General features: G+C 38.3%; 1 protein-coding gene across 1 annotated transcript in view; it reads right to left on the bottom strand.

Annotated features, from left to right (window-relative positions):
- The window catches only part of NWD2 (NACHT and WD repeat domain containing 2), a 199729-nt gene that overhangs the window by 93642 nt on the left and 82793 nt on the right, over positions 1–23294 (bottom strand). Inside the window, exon 3 of the mRNA XM_025385583.1 lies at positions 3328–3444. Coding sequence (XP_025241368.1) covers positions 3328–3444 — 117 coding nt within the window. The remainder of the gene's footprint in view (positions 1–3327; positions 3445–23294) is intronic.

The following is a 23294-nucleotide window of genomic DNA, read 5'->3' as shown; positions in this document are numbered from 1 at the left end:
CCTCGGGCCACTATCTAAATGACAACTTTTAGGGAGATTGAAGTCGAAAAAGGCCAAGCACGAACAATACTGAAGACCAAGTTCCCTTTGGAACTTAATTAAACACTCAATTCCCTGAGTGTTTAAAAGGAAAGCTTCATTCTATCCTTAATTTATTTGGATCTAACATAAAGGCTAAAGTCTGTGAAGCCTTTGAAGATACAAAAACACTTTTTTTTTTTTTTTTTTTTCCATTCGGCAGTGGTGAATTTCCTTGCCAAAGACTTCAGCATTAGGGGAAGTATTATGCTAAGCTCTGCATCCCACAGGGGTCATCATGACTTCCAGAAATATCCACAAGGGAGCACTGGGTGAGGAAACTGGAGCTAAAAAGTAACACACACACACGCCAGTTGTTACCATAGTTACAACAGGAAAGGCCATAAAAGGTGTACTTTTATTTTGTTTCTATAAGCAGTGAGTTATAAGCCCTGTGTGATTCAGGATCACTGGGGTGAATAATCCTAGCTCTATCTGTAGGGTTTTGTCATGGTTTCCCTGAGTTTAAACATGTAACAGGGCAGCAGAAGAAGGGATAAATGATTTGTGTATGCTCAATAAAGATGTTGTTACCGTTCTATCAGCTAACCTTTGCTCTCTTAACCTGCATAAACTTGCAGTCTTTATTTATTCTCCTACCAGCAAATTACTGGAATTCAGAGTCATGTCTAATTTTAGTTAGCTTAGGGATGGCACTCGCCAGGGTTATAAAAGGGGGAGAACATCTCTGTCATTCCTGAATTTCCGAGCCTGGATTATGGTAAAGCTGTGGAGATCACAGTAATTGAGATTTCCCAGGACACTCCCATAGTGGGTTATGCTTCCCAAATCCGGCTTTCTAAGCATAACAGAGTCTGGCCTAACCTGTCTTCCAATATTTGAGTCTGTTCTATAGCACCCCTGTCAGAGTGGTTTGTGTTCTTCCCTTTGATAAAAACTTTTTTCGTGATGCATCACTACAGTTTGAGCCAGGTGATTGCATCTTTAGACAGCTGTGATAGATAATAATGATACAGTAAGAAACAATCAACACTTTTTAACGGGTTACTATGTGTGAGATACTATAAAAGTGCCTGTAATTTCATTTGATTCTCAGAATGACCCAATGAGGTAGATAACTATTATTATCACTTCCATTTTACAGACAAAAATCTAAGGCTTAGCAGAGTGAAGCAACTTCTGCAGCGCCGCACAGCTATGAAATGTCAGGTCAGAACCCAGGGAAACTGGATCCAAAAACCTGAGAGAAAGCTATATCCTTTAACTTCTTCACCCAAAGCTGAAATCTGCTTCCTCGTTCTATCCTCCGATGACCCACGGAAAAAAAATCTCTCTCACTACTTGCTCTTCAGATACTTAACCCAACTTTCAGGCCTTTTTTTTTTGCATTCTTTTCAGGCCACAGGACACTGTTTTCAGGTGTTCATTCCCCAAATCCCCTAAACCATGTATTTTTCTCATTTGGCTTATTGTAGTAGCTGTCTAAAGGTCTGGCTGCTCTGTCCCCTCTTCTTCACCCAGCCGCCAAGGCCATGCTGAAAATACAAGTCAAATCACCTCATTCCTCTGCTCAGAACACTTCTGCAGTTTTTCCTGTCACTCAAGGTAAAACCTTAAGTCAACTTGAAGATTATAGAATTGTCTTACTGAAATTACCTTTCCAAAATCGATGGTTCCCAATTATGCTGAGCCATAACAATAGTTTTCTTACTCTTAAAAATAAAAGATGACAAGGCCCCATGATATGTCCCCCACATCCCATGCCCTCATCCTATTCATACTTGTTCCAGGCACAGAGGCCTGCTTGCTGTTCCCTGAACATGCCAACCTCTCTTCCTGAAATACCTGACTTGGAATATCCACACCTGGTTCTTTCCTGCCTCTCTTTCCATCCCCCCTTCAGAGTCACTTTATCAGCGAGGCCTTCTCTGACTGCTTTATCTTAAGTAGCAAATCTCTCCCCTTGCTGGTATTCTCTCTTTTCTTTCATTTCTCTATTTTTCTCCATAGCACTTATCACCATCTGACTTACTGTTTATCTTACTTACTTGGTTTTTGCCTGCCCTCTCCCCCTTCCACCCACATTAGAATGTAAGCTCCAGGAAAGCAAAAAATTTTATCTTCTTAGTTCAGTTCTAAGGTTGAATCATAAGGAACTGGCCCACAAAATAACAATTTTGTATGAGTCAACCTACCATACCCCCAGCACTTAAGAGCCGCCCTTGGCACACAGTAGCACTCAAGTAGTTAGTGAGTAAACAACTTACCTATATATGGAATACTACAAACATTATACGATACAGCCTTTATACACTTTACTAGCCTGGGTAAGAAATTTACCATCAGCTGGTCAGATTTGTGATACCATCTCTGTAGGTCTTCCTGATCCTATGTGGAGCCAAATATAGATGGATATGCAAATAAATATTAAGAACACTTTTGCTGATATATTGAACCTAGTTTTTAACAGTACGATGTGATATTTTTTTCACAGCACTCACTAGTAATTTTAACATTCATCTGTCAGTCTTAGAGCAACCTATGTTCAAAAGGGCAACTTCCCTTATCGATTGGTAGGATCTGCTTGGATTCAAGGTTAAGTCTTTCTTAAGCTAAATTAAGGCAGTGATTTTGCACAATCACCTGCCACAGTATGGCCTATTTATCTTTACTACCACTGTGCTTACACAGAGGAGTGAGTATTCTTTAGAAAATAATGATGAATTAATAATAATGTTCCACTTGAAATCTCTCTGTTGATCTTTAGCTTATGATGAAGATGTAGCCGAAAATTATTGTAGAAACAAACTTTTTCACAGGGCACCATTTGCTACTGGTAGATGAGACACAGTAAGTATATTTGATTCACTTTAACAATGTTTCAGTCATTTTGTTAAAAAATGCCAGAAATTCTAGTGTTAAGAAATAGAAGCACTATGATGGAATAGATTGTAGAATAAGATAAGAAAACCTAGGATAAAGACTGTAGGTCTGAAAGAGTAATCCTTATTGTTGATCACAAGGTGTTGTAGAAATTGTTATCAAACCCAAGTCATCCCTTTGATTACCATTTCAAATTATTCACCATTAATTTGCAGCACTTCTTACGAAAAGTTGAAGCTTTTTGTTCTCACACACTGAGAGCCAGGAGACAGCTTAAAATGTTTAAACAGACATAAAAAAGCCTTTTCCCCCTTCATTTAAAAAGCCCCTTATGAATCACCAATCAGCAATAATTCTCACATTCATCTCAAAGTTAATATAAAGCATTAGTTTTTTTATACCCACAACAAAACATGGACCTGCAGAAGTTTTCAAGCAATCCTCCAGCAGCTTCATGCGGGTCTTCTGGAGCTCTGGGCTGTCCCAGTCATCTTCCTCCACTCCCCAGTACAGATCTATGACCTGGGGACAAATGGATGAAGAGCATTAATTTACCTGTGGGCTTTGTTCTTATCTACAATGTCAAGCTAATGTGACTTTTAACTTTTCTCTTTGCAGCACGTTTTCTCTTACAGAGGGGAGGTGATTTTTAAGATCCATTTAAAGAGATTTTTCATTCCATGATGGGCTGGGAATGAACCTTATAATTTCTTATTTTGTTTCTGATTACACTGCTGACATGGGCCCAGAGAAAATGAAATGCTAACTGTTGAAGGTTTTGGAGTATGGGCTTTTGTTGTCTTGAAATGGAAACAGAATTTTAAGGTTTGAAGCAGCTAGGATGAGGTTACCATAGTACTTGAGACAATTAAATCACCATAGGTATATAATGTTACCATAAGTATTAATATGAGAAAGGAAAACCATAACAAATATTACTATATACTGATTGTAAGTCAAACACCTACATTTCTTAAAAAAAAAAAAGCCCTGTCATTATCACGCTTTATCATATGAGGAGAGATATTTTGCTTACGTCTGTTTTATCTGTAAGTAGTTCGGCTTTCATCAACATATATCTGAAAAACATGTACTGGCAAAAATGAAAGGTATGCCTCACAGAAAAGCGACGATAATAGGATCCTCTATCTCCCTACTTCAAAGACTACTAAGGAAGATTCTGGCAGTCTATAACAAACTTTTACAAGTTCGCTCTTTGAAAAGTGCTATGGAGAGCATCCTGGGTTTCATTACCTTCACTCAACTGCTATCTGCATAAAGTAAATGTTCCCAGTTGTAGCTTTGAAAATTTCTTCTTTTCCTTTCCTTGCTTCCCACAAGCGGAAACAAGACCCTCCCTACTCTTTTCCTCCTGCTCGCACGGCATTTGGTGAGATGGAAGCTCAGAGTATGGGTCCTCCTTTTCGGCCCCAGCAGATCCTGGGGACTTTGTGTGCTTCCCATTTCTTGGCTATGGGTCCCCACAGATCTGGCTTGTTCCAGGTCTTTGTCTAAGTGCATTTGAGTGTTTAAGAAGGCTGATAGATAAATGGCAGCTCTTTAAAAAATATTCTCATGGCCCATTCCATGGGTTTCATCAGATAGGAAAATATCAGCATTTTGATTTTGGGGGCTCTATGCTTTAATCTATCTTACAAAGTTTAATCACACAATATGAAGAAAGGGGACATCAAAGAAGGTAACTTCATTAACCAATTTGACAGCCTCTAGCTGGGGCTACTTAAAAAGTAAAAATAAATGGGTAAAAATTAAATAATTCGGTTTCTCAAGTGCTCAGTAGCCCCATACTGGTTCTCATGTTGGACAGAGGAGATACAGAGAATTTCACATCATAGTAAGTTCCACTGGACAGAGCTGTAAATTACTGAGCTTCAGAAGGGCACAGAAATCATCTAGTAATAAAAGAATAAACAGGGCTATAAAATAGTCTAATTTGTTAAATAATGGACAGCCCATAATTTGCAAAGGGTCATGTTTCCAGAAAACGAAAAAATAAAGAAAATATTTATGGCTTATCTGTTGTTAATCTTTCTGGGTGTTTTCTATGCCACAGAGTACCTTTTGGTAAATTAATATCCTGCCACACTAGGATTTGTTTCTAATGTTTTAGAATACAAAAGATGAACTTTTCCACCTCACCATCCTTGGGAAGGACATCCCAGAGCTGCTGCAAATGCTGAGAAAGTGTCTCCCTCAGTGGAAGCAGACTCCCCTTCACATGCTAATCTGGTCTCCTGTCCTGAGAAGGACAGTAATAGCCTTGGTAGAACAATGGGTTAAGAAAAGCTGGTAAGTAGACTGCCTCTCTAGGTTCCTCCTCTCTAGGCAGGGTTTCTCTGAAAGAAAGGCAGCAGCCCCACTCAGGGACTTGTAGATAAAACTCCCAACTCCCTGGGACAGAGTGCCTGGGGAAAGGGGCGGCAGTGGGCACAGCTTCAGCAGACTTAAATGTTCCTGCCTATCAGCTCTGAAGAGAGCAGCAGATCTCGTAGCACAGAGCTCAAGCTCTGCTAAGGGACAGGCTGCCTCCTCAGGTCGGTCCCTGACCCCCATGCCTCCTGACTGGGAGACACCTCCCAGCAGGGTCGACAGACATCTCATACAGGAAAGCTCCGGCTTTCATCTGGTTGGTGCCCCTCCGCGAAGAAGCTTCCAGAGGAAGGAACAGGCAGCAATCTTTGCTGTTCTGCAGCCTCTGTTGGTGACACCCAGGCAAAAAGCATATGGAGTGGACCTCCAGCAAACTCCAGGAGACCTGCAGCAGAGGGGCCTGAGTGTTGGAAGGAAAACTAACAAACAGAAAGGAATAGCATCAACATCACCAAAAAGGACGTCCACACACTCCATCCTAAGGTCACCAGCATCAAAGACCAAAGGTAGATAAATCCATGAAGATGAGGACAAAACCAGCGCAAAAAGCCTGAAAATTCCAAAAACCGGAATGCCTCTTCTCCTCCAAAGGATCACAACTCCTTGCCAGCAAGGGAACAAAACTGGACGGAGAATGAGTTTGATGAATTGACAGAAGTAGGCTTCAGAAGATGGGTAATAACAAACTCCATCAAGCTAAAGGAGCATGTTCCAACCCAATGCAAAAAAGCTAAGAATCTTGATAAAAAGTTACAGGAACTGCTAACTAGAATAACCAGTTTAGAGAAGAACATAAATGACCTGACAGAACTGAAAAACACAGCATGAGAACTTCGTGAAGCATACACAAGAATTAATAGCTGAATCAATCAAGCAGAAGAAAGGATATCAGAGATTGAAGATCAACTTAATGAAATAAAGCACAAAGAAAAGATTAGAGAAAAAAGAATGAAAAGAAATGAACAAAGCCTCCAAGAAATATGGGGCTATGTGAAAAGACCAAACCTAAGTTTGATTGGTGTATCTGAAAAGTGATGGGGAGAGTGCAACCAAGTTGGAAAACACTCTTCAGGATATTATCCAGGAGAACTTCCCCAACTGGTAAGACAGGCCAATATTCAAATTCAGGAAATACAGAGAACATCATATAGAAACTCCTCGAGAAGAGAAACCCAAAGACACATAATCATCAGATTCACCAAGGTTGAAATGAAGGAAAAAATGTTAGGGTGCAGCCAGAGAGAAAGGGCGGGAAAGGGAAGCCCACTAGAATAACAGCAGATGTCTCTGTAGAAACCCTACAAGCCAGAAGAGTGTGGGGGCCAATATTCAACATTCTTAAAGAAAAGAATTTCCAACCCAGAATTTCATGTCCAGCCAAACTAAGCTTCATAAGCAAAGGAGAAATAAAATCCTTTATGAACAAGCAAATGCTGAGAGATTTTGTCACCACCTGGCCTGCCTCACAAGAGCCCCTGAAGGAAGCACTAAATATGGAAAGGAAAAACCAGTACCAGCCACTGCAAAAATATACCAAATTGTAAAGATGATCGACACTATGAAGAAACTGTATCTATCAACCAATGGGCAAAATAACCAGCTAGCATCATAATGATAGGATGAAATTCACACATAATGATACTAACCTTAAATATAAATGGGCTAAATGCCCCAATTAAAAGACACAGGTTGGCAAACTGGATAAAGTGTCAAGACCCATCAGTGTGCTGTATTCAGGAGACCCATCTCATGTGCAAAGACACACATAGGCTCAAAATAAAGGGATGGAGGAATATTTACCAAGCAAATGGAAAGCAAAAAATAAAAGCAATCCTAGTCTCTGATAAAACAGACTTTAAACCAACAAAGATCAAAATAGACAAGCGCATTACATAATGGTAAAGGGATCAATGCAACAAAAGCTAACTATCCTAAATATGTATGCACCCAACACAGGAGCACCCAGATTCATAAAGCAAGTTCTTAGAGTCCTACAAAGAGACTTAGACTCCCACATAATAATAGCAGGAGTCTTTAACATCCCTCTGTCAATATTAGACAGATGAACAAGACGGAAAATTAACAAGGGTATTCAGGACTTGAACTCAGCTCTGGACCAGGGGACTTAATAGACATCTACAAAACTCTCCACGCCAAATCAACAGAATATACATTCTTCTCAGCACCTCATCGCCCTTATTCTAAAATTGACCACATAATTGGAAGTGAAACACTCCTCAGAAAATGCAAAACAATGGAAGTTGTAACAGTCTCTCAGATCACAGTGCAATCAAATTAGAATTTAGGATTACGAAACTCACTCAAAACCACACAACTACATGGAAACTGAACAAACTACTCCTGAATGACTACTAGGTAAATAATGAAATGAAGGCAGAAACAAAGATGTTCCGTGAAACCAACGAGAACGAAGACACAATGTACCAGAATCTCTGGGACACAGCTAAAGCAGTGTTTAGAGGGAAACTTATAGCACTAAAATGTACACAGGAAAAAGCAGGAAAGATATAAAATTGACACCCTAACATCACAGGTAAAAGAACTAAAGAAGGAAGAGCAAACAAATTCTAAAGCTAGCAGAAGACAAGAAATAACTAAGATCAGAGCAGAACTCGAGGAGATAGAGACACAAAAAACTCTTAAAAAAAATCAATGAATCCAGGAGTTGTTTTTTGGAAAAGATTAACAAAATCGATAGACTGCTAGCCAGATTAATAGAAAAGAGAGAAGAATCAAACAGACACAATAAAAAATGATAAAGGGGATATCACCACTGATCCCACAGAAATACAAACTACCATCAGAGAATACTATAAACACTTCTACACAAATAAACTAGAAAATCTAGAAGAAATGGATAAATTCCTAGACACATACAGCCTCCCAAGTGTAAACCAGGAAGAAGTTGAATCCCTCAATAGACCAATAACAGTTCTGAAATTGAGGCAGTAATTAATAGCCTATGAGCCAAAAAAAAAAAAAAAAAAAAAAAAAAAAGTCCAGGACCAGATGGATTCACAGCTGGATTCTACTGGAGGTACATAGGGGACCCGGTACTATTCCTTCTGAAACTATTCCAAACAACAGAAAAAGAGGGACACCTCCCTAACTTATTTTATAAGGCCAGCATCATCCTGATACCAAAACCTGGCAGAGTCACAACAAAAAAAGAAAATTTCATGCCAATATCCCTGATAAACATCAATGCAAAAATCATCAATAAAATACTGGCAAACCAAATCCAGCAGCACATCAAAAAGCTTATCCACCATGATCAAGTTGGCTTCATCCCTGGGATGCAAGGCTGGTTCAACATATGCAAATCAATGTAATCCATCACATAAACAGAACCAATGTCGAAACCCATATGATTATCTCAATACATGCAGAAAAGGCCTTTGATAAAATTCAATACCCCTTTATGCTAAAAACACACAATAAACTAGGCATTGATTGAATCTATCTCAAAATAATAAGAGCTATTTATGACAAACCCATAGCCAATATCACACTGAATGGGCAAAAACTGGAAACATTCCCTTCGAAAACTGGCACAAGACAAGGATGCTCACTCTCATCACTTCTGTTCAACATAGCATTGAAAGTTCTGGCCAGGGCAATCAGGCAAGAGAAAGAAATAAAGGGTATTCAAATAGGAAGAGAGGAGGTCCAATTGTCTCTGTTTGAGGAAGACATGATTGTATATTTAGAAAACTCCATTGTCTCAGCCCCAAAACTCCTCAAGCTGATAAGCAACTTCAGCAAAGCCTCAGGATATAAAATCAATGTGCAAAAATCACAAGCATTCCTATACATCAATAATAAATAAACAGAGAGCCAAATCATGAGTGAACTCTCATTCACAATAGCTACTAAGAGAATAAAATACCTAAAAATGCAACTTACAAGGGATGTGAAGGACCTCTTTAAGGAGAACTACAAACCACTGCTCAAGGAAATAAGAGAGAAAACAAACAAATGGAAAACATCCCATGCTCATGGATAGGAAGAATCGATATTGTGAAAAAAGGCATACTGTCCCAAGTAATTTATAGATTCAATGCTATCCCCTTCAAGCTATCATTGACTTTCTTCCCAGATTTAGAAAAAACTACTTTAAATTTCATATGCAACCAAAAAAGAGCCCATATAGCCAAGACAATCCTAAGCAAAAAGAACAAAGCTGGAGGCATCGTGCTACCTGACTTCAAACTATACTACAAGGCTACAGTAACCAAAACAGCATGGTACTGGTACCAAAACAGATATACAGACCAATGGAACAGAAAAGAGGCCTCAGAAATAATGCCACACATCTACAACCATCTGATCTTTGACAAACATGACAAAAACAAGCAATGGGGAAAGGATTCCCTATTTAATAAATGGTGTTGGGAAAATTGGCCTGCCATATGCAGAAAACTGAAACTGGATCCCTTCCTTATACCTTATACAAAAATTAACTCAAGATGTATTAAAGACTTAAATGTAAGACTTAAAACCATAAGAACTCTAGAATAAAATCTAGCCAATATCATTCAGGTCATAGGCATGGGCAAAGACTTCATGACTAAAACACCAAAAGCAATGGCAACAAAAGCCAAAATTGACAAATGGGATCTAATTAAACTGAAGAGCTTCTGCACAGCAAAAGAAACTATCATCAGAGTGAACAGGCAACCTACAGAATAGGAGAAACTTTTTGCAATCTATCCATCTGACAAAGGGCTAATATCCAGCATCTATAAGAAACTTAAACAAATTTACAAGAAAAAAACAAACAACCCAATCAAAAAGTGGGCAAGGATATGAACAGACAGTTTTCAAAAGAAGACATTTATGTAGCCAACAAACCTGAAAAAAAAAGCTCATCATCACTGGTCACTAGAGAAATGCAAATCAAAACCACAGTGAGAAACCATCTCATGCCAGTTAGAATGGTGATCATTAAAAAGTCAGGAAACAACAGATGCTGGAGAGGATGTGGAGAAATCGGAATGCTTTTACGCTGTTGGTGGGAGTGTAAATTAGCTCAATCATTGTCGAAGACAGTGTGGCGATTCATCAAGGATCTAGAACCATAAATACTGTTTGACCCAGCAATCTCATTACTGGGTATATACCCAAAGATTATAAATCATTCTACTGTAAAAACACATGCATACATATGTTTATTGCAGTAGTATTCACAATAGCAAACACTGGAACCAACCCAAATGCCCATCAATGATAGACTGGATAAAGAAAATGTGACACATACACACCATGGAATATTATGCAGCCATAAAAAAGGACGAGTTCCTGTCCTTTGCAGCAACATGGATGAAGCTGGAAACCATCATTCTCAGCAAACTTACACAGGAACAGAAAACCAAACACGATGTATTCTCACTCATAAGTGGGAGTTGAACAAAGAGAACACATGCACACAGGGAGGGGAATATCACACACAGGGGCCTGTTGGGGGATGGGGTACTAGGGGAGAGGTAGCATTAGGAGAAATACCTAATGTAGATGACGGGTTGATGCGTGCAGCAAACCACCATGGCATATGTATACCTATGTAACAAAATTGCATGTTCTGCACTTGTATGTCAGAACTTAAAGTACATATATATAGAATTAACCACAGGCAAGTACCTTAAAATTCAACAGCAACAGCAACAAAAACAAAAACAAAAAAAAAAAAAAAAAAAAAAAAGAAAGAAAGAAAAAAGAAAAAGCAAAGCTGGCAAGTGTAAGAAGGGATGGCTTCACTGGTTGGTCACAGCCTGGAATTCACTTGGCTTTACCCATGGGTGTGGTCACCATGTCAAGGTCAGTCCCCGGGGTGCTAGGACCTCCTGTCTTCTCTACCAGTTTTTTGATCCATGCATCTGGGACAGAAGGAGAGCAAGAATCAGGGCAGGTTCTTCTCTGTGATGTTTGTATGGCTTATCCATGGAGGAGGTGATTTATGTGGGAAAGCTAAATGGCTAAGGCCATTAGTATGTTAACGAACTTGTTAAATATTGAATGTTAATGAACTTGTTAACAGTTGAATATTAAAGACCTAGGCTTGTTTAGAGTTAGCCAACTGGAATCCAACTTACTCTTATTTTTTGATTCTCTTCGGACTGGGTTGATACCAGAGCACCACACAGTTTCTTAGTTCCAGATCCTTATGGGACTGCCACTAGGGATCATATTCCATTTTTGTATGATTTTAAAAAGCACTTCTTCCTCTAGTCACTTTACTTCTAGCTACCAGAAAATTGTTATAACATACTGAAATCATTATACTGAAATCATAATTGTTATAACATACTGAAATCATTAAATCATTATAAGACCATCTACCAATAACTCATCAAAATAAATATACAAATCCACTGCAATGTGTATGGCACCCTTTAGTTGTGCCATGCACAACCCAGGAACTATACACATAATCTTGTCTCGATTCTTTTGGCTGACACTGTTTGGATGCGGTTGAGGCAGGTCTTATTTAGAGCAAATAAAAAATGGTAAATATGAAGGTTAATATAAGAAAAGCTATAAATATATACTTGCTCTTCTCTGATCTTCTTTAAATGTCATACAATTATATAAAGTAATAATTATAACAGTATGCCATTGAATTTGTAACATACCTAGCTGTAACAGGGATAACAATAATAGCACAAAAGGGAGGAAAAGGAAATACAGCAATATAGAACTAATCTTTCTACAGTTCACTAGAATTAAATTGATTTAAATTGTAAACAGATCAGATGGTTGTAGATGTATGGCATTATTAAATTAAATTGGTATAAATTGTATAATTTTGATATATTAAATTGGTATAAATTGCATAATTTAATTGGTATAAATTAAATTGGTATAAATTGTAAACAGATCAGATGGTTGTAGATGTGTGGAGACTTAAATATCCTACATTCAATAAAGGGAGGAACACCTAGTAAAAAGAAATAAAATTAGAAGACTTAACAATACTATAAACAAACTAGAACATATGTCTATGAAATAATCTACCCAGAAACAGCAGAATTTATTTTTCTCAAGCACATACAGAACATTCTCCAGGATAGAATACATATTAGTTCATAAACAAGCCTCAATAAATCTAAATAAATTTATATCATACAAAGTATGTTCTCTGAATATGGTAGAATAAAATTATAAAGCAATCATAAAAAAATTTAGGAAATTTACAAATTTGTGGAAACGAATATACTCCTAAATAGTCAATGAGAAAGAAGTCACAAGGGAAATAAAAAGGATCCTTTGAGATGAATGAAAATAAAGGTACAACATACTAAAACTTATGGGATGCAGCTAAAATAGTACTGAGAGGAAAATTTATAGCTATAAACTATAAATGAACTAACCAATGAATTGGGTAAGATTGTAGGATGCAAAATCAATATACAAAAATCTGTTTCTATACACTAGCAATGAAAAAAATCTATGATGAAATAAAATAACAATTCAATTTAAAACAGCATCAGAAAGAAATAATTCAAAAGAGCACCAGAAAGAAACAATTCCATTTATAAGATCACTAAGAAAACTTAGGAATAAATTTAACAAAAGAAATGCAAGATTTATACTTTGAAAACTACAAAAAAATTGTTGAAAGAAATTAAAGAAGATGTAAATAAATGAAAGATCTATGTTCATAGATTGGGAGACTTAATGTTGTTAGGATGGCAATACTCTCCAAATTAATCTGCAGATTCAATCCAATCACCAAAACAATCTCACAAAAGAAGAATAAAGTTGAAAAACTTACACTGCTAGATTTCAAACTTACTACAAAACTACAATAATTAAGACAGTATAGTGCTGGCATAAGGATAGACATAGCAATCAATGGAATAAAATAGAGAATCCAGAAATAAATCTTCACACATAAGGTCAACTGATTTTTTTTTTTTTTTTTTTTTGAGACAGAGTCTCGCTCTGTCGCCCAGGCTGGAGTGCAGTGGCGCGATCTCGGCTCACTGCAAGCTCCGCCTCCCGGGTTCACGCCATTCTCCTGCCTCAGCCTCCGGCGCCCACAACCGCGCCCGGCTAATTTTTTGTATTTTTAGTAGAGACGGGGTTTCACCGTGGTCTCGATCTCCTGACCTTGTGATCCGCCCGCCTCGGCCTCCCAAAGTGCTGGGATTACAGGCGTGAGCCACCGTGCCCGGCCAAGGTCAACTGATTTTCAACAAGGGTACTAAAACAACTCAATGTCATATCCATAAGCTTTTCAACAAATGGCGTTGGGGCAACTGGATATTCACATGCAAAAGAATGTAGCTTAGCCCCTACTTCATACCATGTAAAATTAGTTAACAGAGATCATAGGCATAAATTTAAGAGTCAAAACTACAAAATTCCTAAGGAAAAACACAGGAGTTTTTTTTTTTTTTTTGAGACAGTCTCCCTCTGTCGCCCAGGCTGGAGTGCAGTGGCACGATTTCAGCTCATTGTAACCTCTGCCTCCCAGGTTCAAGTGATTCTTCCTGCCTCAGCCTCCCAAGTAGCTAGGATTACAGGTGCCCACCACCACGCCTGGCTAATTTTTGTATTTTTAGTAGGGATGGGATTTTGCCATGTTGGCCATGCTGGTCTCAAACTCCTAACCTCAGGTGATCCACCTGCCTCGGCCTCCCAAAGTGCTGGGATTACAGGCAGGAGCCACTGCACCTGGCCAGGAGTAAATCTTTGTGAGCTTGGATTCAACAATAGTTTATTAGAGATGACACTAAAAATACAAGCAACCAAATAAAAAATAAACTGAACTTACTCAAAAATTTTTTAAAATTATGATTTAAATGACACTATCAAGAAGGTGAAAGTAGTAAACACAAAATGAAAGAAAACATTTGCAGATCATATTTGTATGGATTTTTTTGTCTAGAATATATAAAGAACTCCTACAACTCAGTAATGAAAGGACAAATAACTCGCTTAAAAATGGGCAAACGATCTGAGTAGACATTTCTCTATAGAATATATACAAATTTCCAACATAAAAAGATGCTTAATATTATTAGTTATCAGGAAGTACAAATCAAAACTACAATAACACTTCACAAAGTGGCTATAATAAAAAAGACTGATAATAACAAGTGTTGGCAAGAATGTGGAGACATTGAAACCCTCATACATTGCTGATGGGAATACAAAATGGCTCAGCCACTTTGGAAACAGTCTGGCAGTTTCACAAATGGTTAAACAGAGAGTGACCACATGATCTGATAATTCTACTACTAGGCATATACTCAAGAGAAATGAAAACATATGTCTACAAACTTGTACACAAATGTTCATAGTAGCATTATTCATAACAGCCCAAATAGAGAAATAATGCAAATGTCCATCAAGTGAGCAGATAAATAAATATGACATAATCCATACAATGAAATATTACTGAGGAATAATTAAGAAATGCAATGAAATACATTGCATGCTACCATATGGATGAACCTTGAAAGCATTAAGTAAAAGAATCCAGTCACAAAAGACCACCTATTGCATGATTCCATTTATATGAAATGTACAGAATAGGCAAATCCATAGAGACAAAAAGCAGATTAGTGGTTGCCTAGGGCTAGTGAGGAGGAGAATGGGGTGTTTGAAGAGTCATAAAGAGCACAGAGTTTCTTCTTGGGGTTATGAAAATGTTCTAAAATAGATTTTCCTAACTATTACACAGCTGTGAATGTACTAAAAGCCACTGAATCATACACTTCAAGTGGATGAATTTTACATGTGAATTATATCTCAATAAAGCTATTTTAAAAGTAATGCCATACACATCTATTTGCATTGCAAATACAAAGAACTAACTACGTGTGAACCAAATGATGAGGGTAAAAATGTCATAACAGCACTTTCATTATTTATTTTCCATTATTTCAAAAGCCAAAGTATCACATCATTTGTCTGCCACTGATGGAAGTCTTTTGTAATAGTTTTGCATCTGTTATTTCCTTTTAGTTGGGCCACCAGTACTGCCCTCATCCAGGCCTTCATAGCTCCATATCTTCTTACTTCAGTAACTTTGTTAAAAAACATTCTCTGGCCTCCAGCTTTTCTCCCTTAAATTGTTCTTTCCCATATGTGTTGATGGGAAGAAAATGATGAAAAAGATAAAAATCAAGCAACCAGGAAGACACTGAGGAAATAAATAAATGAAACAACCAATTCCCGCAATACAAAACACTGTTTTGGGCAGACAGCTATGCCATACATCTGCATGATCAATAACTGGCAAAAAACACTTGGAACATAAAAGTGCTCAACAAGACAAGATTTATTACATACTTTAAAACATTCAGTTTAGCTTTTAGCCTAATGTCCAGGCACTGCAGAGTCTAGAATCTAATTTACTATTTATTGGAATACTAACTTGTTGACAGCACATTTTATGTGTCTTTATTTATTTCATCATTTAAGCATAAAACCTTAGGAAAGTAATTTGATATTACCTTTTTTACTTAAAACCATCTCACTTGTTTTAAAAACGTCTTAGGGAAGAAGCTAATTTATCATGCTTTTTATAATGTGCTAAATTGGTCTAAAAACAAAAAGCCAGCAAATAAAGCCCTAACAAATCTTACCCCTTGAAATCAAACACTGTCATTTAAATATCAAGATTACCTAACAATAAAGCAATCTGTAAAAAACAAATAACCCTAAATTTTTTTTTCTAAAAGCAGTGAGTCAAATTTGAATTCATAATGGCTTTGCACTATCATTTCTTCAGATAGGCTTAGATAATAACTTAAATGCCTCCCAAAATATTTTGTTTCTCAATTTTCCCACACCATAGACTAATAGCTCAATGCAAAATGGAAATACAACTATAGAGATAATATGACTGATTTTTGAAAACAAGTTCAGTACTGAAACGAAGGCTATTCTTCAAAGGTATTACAATGGAAGGCTACATACTTATCCCAATGAGTCTGCCACTGCTCAGGGGACTTCCTCTTTAGGAATCATCTCATTTTGTACACAAAAAAATCTTGTCGCTTTGTACTTGAATTTTGTTTTGATTAAAAATGGTATTTCTCCAGCCTTATTGGCCTTTACATATATAACACATAGCTTTTAAAAGATCTGTAGCTCTTTCAAAAAAAAAATAAAATCTTTTCTTATTAATAAAAGGATTAACATCTGTTACCACTAAAAATATTCAAGAATACAGATCAGATTCAGAAAGCTCTGAACAGCAAGAAGATTGTTGTACTAAGGACATAGCTTTCTAAGGTCAACACATTGGTGAAGATAGCACTCATTATAATTTGTTTTAGTATTTATGTCCCATTTCTAGAATGCTTATCTCACAGAAGGTAGTAAGCAGAAAAGTCTTAAAACTCAGATTAGCGTTGTCAGATACTATTTACCAATGGTAAGTTATGGTTTATACACGTGGTATAAGCCATTCTCTGGGTAGAATGACTTGCCCCATATGCAAATATCTTAAGGAAAATCCCAGGTCCTCATCTTCAATGGCTACATTTCACTAGAACTATTGTGATTACTGAGTTCAGGTCACTTGCAATTATTCCCTTGATTATGAGACATATGATGGATATATAGGAGGGCATGATTAAAATAGGCAATTCTGGGAAAAACAGGTCCTCAGTCAAGCCCAGAAAGGACTGACTGGCCTCTGGTGTCATACATGATCACCAGAAAGAGACCAACAATATGAGGTTGGATGACGCTTCATCCAAAGCCTTCTGTAGACAACTAACTGCGTAGACCTGATGCCCCTGTGTCTTGAGAGATTTAGCCTCTGGACATTCCTAATATAACATGATAGTAATGAAGAACTGAATCGTTGACCATGAACCAAGGCAGGACCTCTAACTACCCAGGCTTAATGAACATGCAGAAAGAGAGAAGGGACCAGGAGTTTTGAGAGGCAGAGAAGAAGTGGCCAGATGGACGTTGTGTGTCTGTGATAAGTTGGAAAAATTTGCTGCATAAAGGAACTTGAATCAGGCTGCCAGTGGGGACCAGCTTCCTTCAGTGGCAGGATACCTGATCACAAACCGTATGCCTTTGTCAGTCTGTTCTGTGTTGCTATAAAGGAATATCTGAGACTGGGAAGTTTATAAAGAAAAGAGGCTTATTTGGCTCATGATTCTACAAGGCTGTATAAGCATGGCGCCAGCATCTGCTTTGCTTCTGGTGGGGCATCAGGAAGCTTTTACTCATGGTGGAAGGCAAGAGGAAGCAAGTGAGTCACATATGAGAGAGGGAGCAAGAGAGAGAAGGGAGGAGGTGTCAGCCTCTTTAAATAACCAGATCTCCTGGTAACTAATAGAGTGAAAACTCACTCATTACCATGGGGAGGGCACCAATGCCATTCATGAAGGATTCGCCTCTGTGACTCAAACACCTCCCACCAGGTCCCATCCCCAACACTGAGGATCACATTTCAACATGAGATTTGGAGGGGATAAACATCCAAAGCATATCAGTGCCTGAGTGAAAAACCCAGAGTTAGTTCTATTCCTGTCAATGGGATTTTGGCAATCACTATATCTGAGTGTTCTCTGAGTATACATGTACCTGTATTGTGACTTCAGCTCCCTAAAGTATCTCCCTGTTTAAATTCTTGCTCCCTCTCACCCATTAGCCACACTGCAGGCAGATGGATCCTTTTAAAAATCCAAATCTGATTACCATAGCTAAGATTTCCTGTTACATAGTCAGAAGCTACACAGAGCCACTTATTTACTTCTTAAACTTATGAAATAGGTAAAACTATTAATATTATTCTGTTTTACAGATGAAAATCTGAGGAACAGAGAAGTTAAGCAACTTGTCCAAAGTTACACAGGAAACAAGTAGTAGAGGTGGAATTTGAACCTGGGTTCTTAATGCTATTTTACACCTTCCCTGCTTAAGCTTCCTATCATCCTGAAGATAGTGTCTAGAATCCATGACCTGATCTATGAGCTCCTCTGTGATCAGGTCCCTGCATAACACTTCAACCTCATTTCATGTCATATTTCCTTTATTGTTTGTGCTCTGGCTATACATATATACTCTCACACACGTGTGCATGTACAACATGTATAGGTATATAGCTTATATATTTACACATGCACATATATTTATATCTCTATGCAAATATAGATATAGATTCTTTTCTACTTACAGTGGGGTTACATCCTGATAAACCTATTGTCAGTTGAAAGGATAAGTTCAAAATTCATGTAATACACTTAACCTACTGAACATCATACCTTAGCCTAGTCTACCTTAAAGGTGCTCAGAACACTTATATTAGACTACAGCTGGGAAAAAGCATTTAACACAAAGCCTATTTGATCATAAAGTGTTGAGTATCTCATGTAATTCAAAGAATACTGTGTTGAAAGTGAAAAACAGAATGGTTGTACTTGAAGTGCAGTTTCTACTGAATGTGTCTCACTTTGAATGATTGCAAAGTCAAAAAAGTCACAAGTCAAACCATTGTTTGGTTGAGGACTGTCTGTATAAATTTCCAAAAATGTGAGAACGAAAGAGGCTGTATGGTATAGTGAGTAGGATTGGACACTCAGGCCAAACTACCTTGGTTCAAATTCTGATCCTGCCACTTATTTGCTTCAGGGTCAGAAGCAATTTACTTCTGTATTTCTAAGTTTCCTTACTTAATAAAATGAAGAAGGTAAGATTGATCTCCTAGACTCATGGCAAGGATTGAGCAAGTTAACATATACACAGCACTTAGAGTAAGTGCCTGGCAGGTAGTAATTTCTATATATTATTGGAATTTTCTCCCAGATTTGCCTGTGAAAGTATGTTCTCTCTGCCTAGAATATTCTTTTAACCTAGCCATCTCCCACTGCCCAGCCTTGAGGATTCAGCTTAGACATCAATTCCTCCACAGGCCTTCTTGATGCCTCCAGATGGGCTGAGCTTCTCCCCAACCTTTACACATGCCCAGTGCACCCTGTATTTCCTGGGCTTCAAGTACCACCCTGGTCACTGTTGTTTACAACTGTATGCTCTGTGAGACTATAAACTCCATGAGGGCAGGCACTCTGTTTTCAATATTTGGTATCATTGCACTCACAACTCTGCCTGGTACAGAGCAGAGGCTCAATAAATGTCTGAATAATAAATGAAGCTCAGGGGAAAAAGTACCTTAATCTGCCCCTGGGGCTTTGGGGTAGATGTCAATGAGGAGGTAACACATGTATCTGGACTTGAAGGACAGGTACATGGGACACTGTCCTTCCGAGAGGTTAGGTGGGCCTGTTGATGCACAGAACAGTTCTGCAAAGACAGAAATGTGACATGGTCTGCCCATGTAGAATTGGTAATGTCACAGCATCATAAATGTGGAGACTTAAAAGAAAACTTAAAGATCCAGTAGAAAAAATACTTAAGAACACTGAGGTATGTTACTTTTTCAAGGGACTATATCTAATTATTGACAAAGGGGACCTCTTAAATGAGTGCTCTTTTTATTTTACGAAGACTTATCAAAAGGTTTCCCTCTCTCCTATAATAAAATATGAGGATGGAAAGAAATAGGCCATTATCTTCAGTGAAAAAAAAAAAAACAAAAACAAAAACAGAAATTCAAATACCACTTTTTCTAACTTACCAGTGGGAGCTAAATAATAGGTACACGTGGATATAGACTGTGGAATAACAGACACTGGAGACAGAATGGTGGGATGGTGGGAGGGTGAGAGGGGGTGAGAAATGAGAAATTACTTAATGGGTACAATATATACTATTAGGGTGATGGCTATGCTAAAAGCTCAGACTTTACCACTACTCAATATATCCATGCATTAAAACCGTACTTGTACCCCTACATTTACACCAAGAAAGAAAAAGAAGTAACTGCCACGTGCTCGGAATTTGAGAAAGGCCTCATGGTGACTATACTCAATGGGGACACGTAGTCCCCTGCAAATGGGCAACACTCTCTCATTCTGTTTATTACCAGATTAATCCTCTTGGGTAATTTTCAGTGTTGGTGTAATCAGACAGCCACCATTTAGGAGAAATAAATGCTCAGCAAAGTTTAGCTGCTCCAGTAAATTCTAGAGCCTCCCACAATGTCACTGCTGTATACTTAGGAGAAGCATTAGGTAGAAGATTGCCTATGAGTACAAAGTAAAGGAAGAACAATAATACTGCCTTGAGAAGTCTGGCATGAGAATTCCAGAAGAGCCATTCCAGGCAGCAGAAATGGTGAGTTGACATTTACAATTAAATTGGAGCAATGAAAGTCAACCACGACATAATGCTTTCCTTTCCTTTTGCCTCTTTGTCTCCCCTTCCCCATCTTTATAAGCTGCCTCACTCACATGGATGGGAGAAGGATGATGTAACATGCTTATAATACTTCTGGGAATGTCAACCTGGTAAGGTTGGTCCAGACTTTGATGGACATGACTGAAATGTGAAAAGACCTAAACAGGATGGAGCACTGGCCCTGTGAAATGATGTATGATTCAACAAAGAGACATGCATTTCACAATTTCACTGCCAAAAGCAGCATCCATTTGATTAGTAGAAAATGGAAAAGGGATGCTTAGTTACTTGACAATGTGGAGAAAAGACCAAGGGTAGCACAACAAATCCTGTCAACTATAAAAGCCAGTTACGTATTTTGGTAACTTGTGGAGCAAGATGCATTTTGAGATTCTCAGGCAGGAAGACAGCTGAGAGACAGAGGCAAAAAAACCAAAAACACATGTCCAGAGAAGGAGATTGGGCTCAACAGAATAATTGAGCTGTAGTGAGAGAAGAAACGTTGGAAGAAAGGTGTTACAACTGAGAACAGACTTGCAGTGTGACAGTAAGTGATTGTCCAATTCAGAAATTATTAGTAAGGCCAAGCTAATATAAGACCCACAAAATCTAACTTAACATACAATTTTGATGTGTTGGTTAAGTTAAAGATTTCTAGTTTCTTTATTTGCCTAAAACTAGTTGGCGATTCGTGCCCAATTCTTCATCCTCAGGTTAGCAGGATAAAGTAAACTTTTAGTTCTATTCCATTTAAACCAGAGTTCAAACTGTTGTTTTCAAGGAACTTTAGTTTTCAAGGAACTTTATTTTGTGCTCATTTGCTCTTGGATCAAGATGCCGAGCCTCTCATAAAAGCTTGGTTTCCTCATTGCTTTGCTTCTTTTCCCTAAGAAGACATCTGAGCAACCTCATGTCCTAAGGGGAAAAATGAAGCTTTTGGGCCCAGCCCCCAGTGATGCCTATTAGCAGTCATGGTGGGTTTGGGGCACTGCCAATTACCTGATGACACACAATTTATTTGTAAGGTAAAAATCCTGACTCTGACATGTAAAAAATGTGAAAATCTGTGCATCTTACAATCAATGAAATCTGGTAAATACCGTTCAAGGAATATTGTTTGAACAGCTGTGTATAGTTTGGACCAGAGCACATAAACACCACAGGTAGATAAAGATCAGAAAAAGATTTCCATAGGCATTCCGCTATTAAGAAACGAAAGCTTGTGCAAAGACAGAGATTTTCAAAATGGAAAGAAAAGGCAAGCTTCGAAGAAACACTGTGGCAGATGAGTCAACCGGAACAGTGGCAGCTTGGATGTAGTTTTAAAGGATGAAAGAATGGACTAAGCCAAGAGTTGAAAGTCTCGAAGACAAGGAAGTAGTAGCACTTGAGAATTCAGAAAGGGAAAAGGAGGATGAGTTCTGCTTTAAACATATTAACATTCAAAAAAAAAAAAAAATCGGAGAATTATCCTCACACAACTATGGGGAGGAGAGAGCTGGAGATGTTGATGCTAAGATTACTCATGTACAGGAGGCAGCTTAAGGAGAAGGTTATACTCTCATTGGGGGTTTAGGGAGGAAGAAAACCAGGTGGACTGGCATGGACCTGTGCTGCCCAAGGAGACATGGAGGGATGCAACCTCAGCAATGAAGAGGTGACAAACCCCAGACCAAAGAGGCTGCAGGAGACACCTCTGCCCAGAATAAGCATCCACCCCTTTGGTGCCTTCAGGTGGCATCCCATTGTTATCCTGAGGCAGAAAGTAGGTGCAGGCAAAATCTTCCTGCTAGGGTGAGCTGCAAGTTTCTCACACTTCCTTACACACAAAGGAAGCTGACACTTGCCTCTCAGAGTGAAGGAAAAGGGCTGGGACCAGCACAGACGGGAGTTCCTACTCTGAGACCATGTTGTCACGCTTAATTGCAAAGGCGTGTTTGGACAATTTGTTTCTAAAGCTACATTTTACAAAAGGTAACATATGACACCCTCTAAAGACGAGGACTGGTAATTTAAAATTTGGAAATAAAAGGGGTTAGAGTTTCCATCATGTGCCCCTCGATTTCAAATCAAGTTTCAAGATTAATACAGCAGGCAAATGCATCACTGACCATAGGTTTTAGTCTGTTGCCTCATGTATAACAGTCACTTAGTCCTGGTTCTACAGCAGTTTTGGCGGCATTAAGTATTTATTTTAGTTTATATACCCCCTATTAACACAATGCCCCAAAATGGTGAGATAAAATAAAAAGTTACTCATTTGACAGGTGGAAATTTTATTTTCTTTTTTTGAGATGGAGTTTCACTCTTTTGTCCAGGCTGGAGTGCAGTGGTGCGATCTTGGCTCACTGCAACCTCCGCCCTTCCAGTTTCAAGTGATTCTCCTGCCTCAGCCTCCCTAGTAGCTGGGATTACAGGTGCCCGCCACCACACCCAGCTAATTTTTGTATTTTTAGTAGAGATGGGGTTTCACCATGTTGGCCAGGCTGGTCTCAAACTCCTGACCTCGTGATCCACCCACCTCTGCCTCCCAGAGTGTTAGGATTACAGGCGTGAGCCACCGTGCTCGGCCAAATTTATTTTCTTAATCATTTTCTGGATTTTTAATATTTTATTTTTACACATACAAATGAATTTCCATTCACACTGTGGCTCCTCTAGTTAAGGCCTCCAGCTGGAGGCTC

The sequence above is a fragment of the Theropithecus gelada genome, chromosome 5, assembly GCF_003255815.1.
Source record: "Theropithecus gelada isolate Dixy chromosome 5, Tgel_1.0, whole genome shotgun sequence".
NCBI classification, from domain to species: Eukaryota; Metazoa; Chordata; class Mammalia; order Primates; family Cercopithecidae; genus Theropithecus; species Theropithecus gelada.
This window is presented reverse-complemented; position numbering and strand designations above follow the sequence as displayed.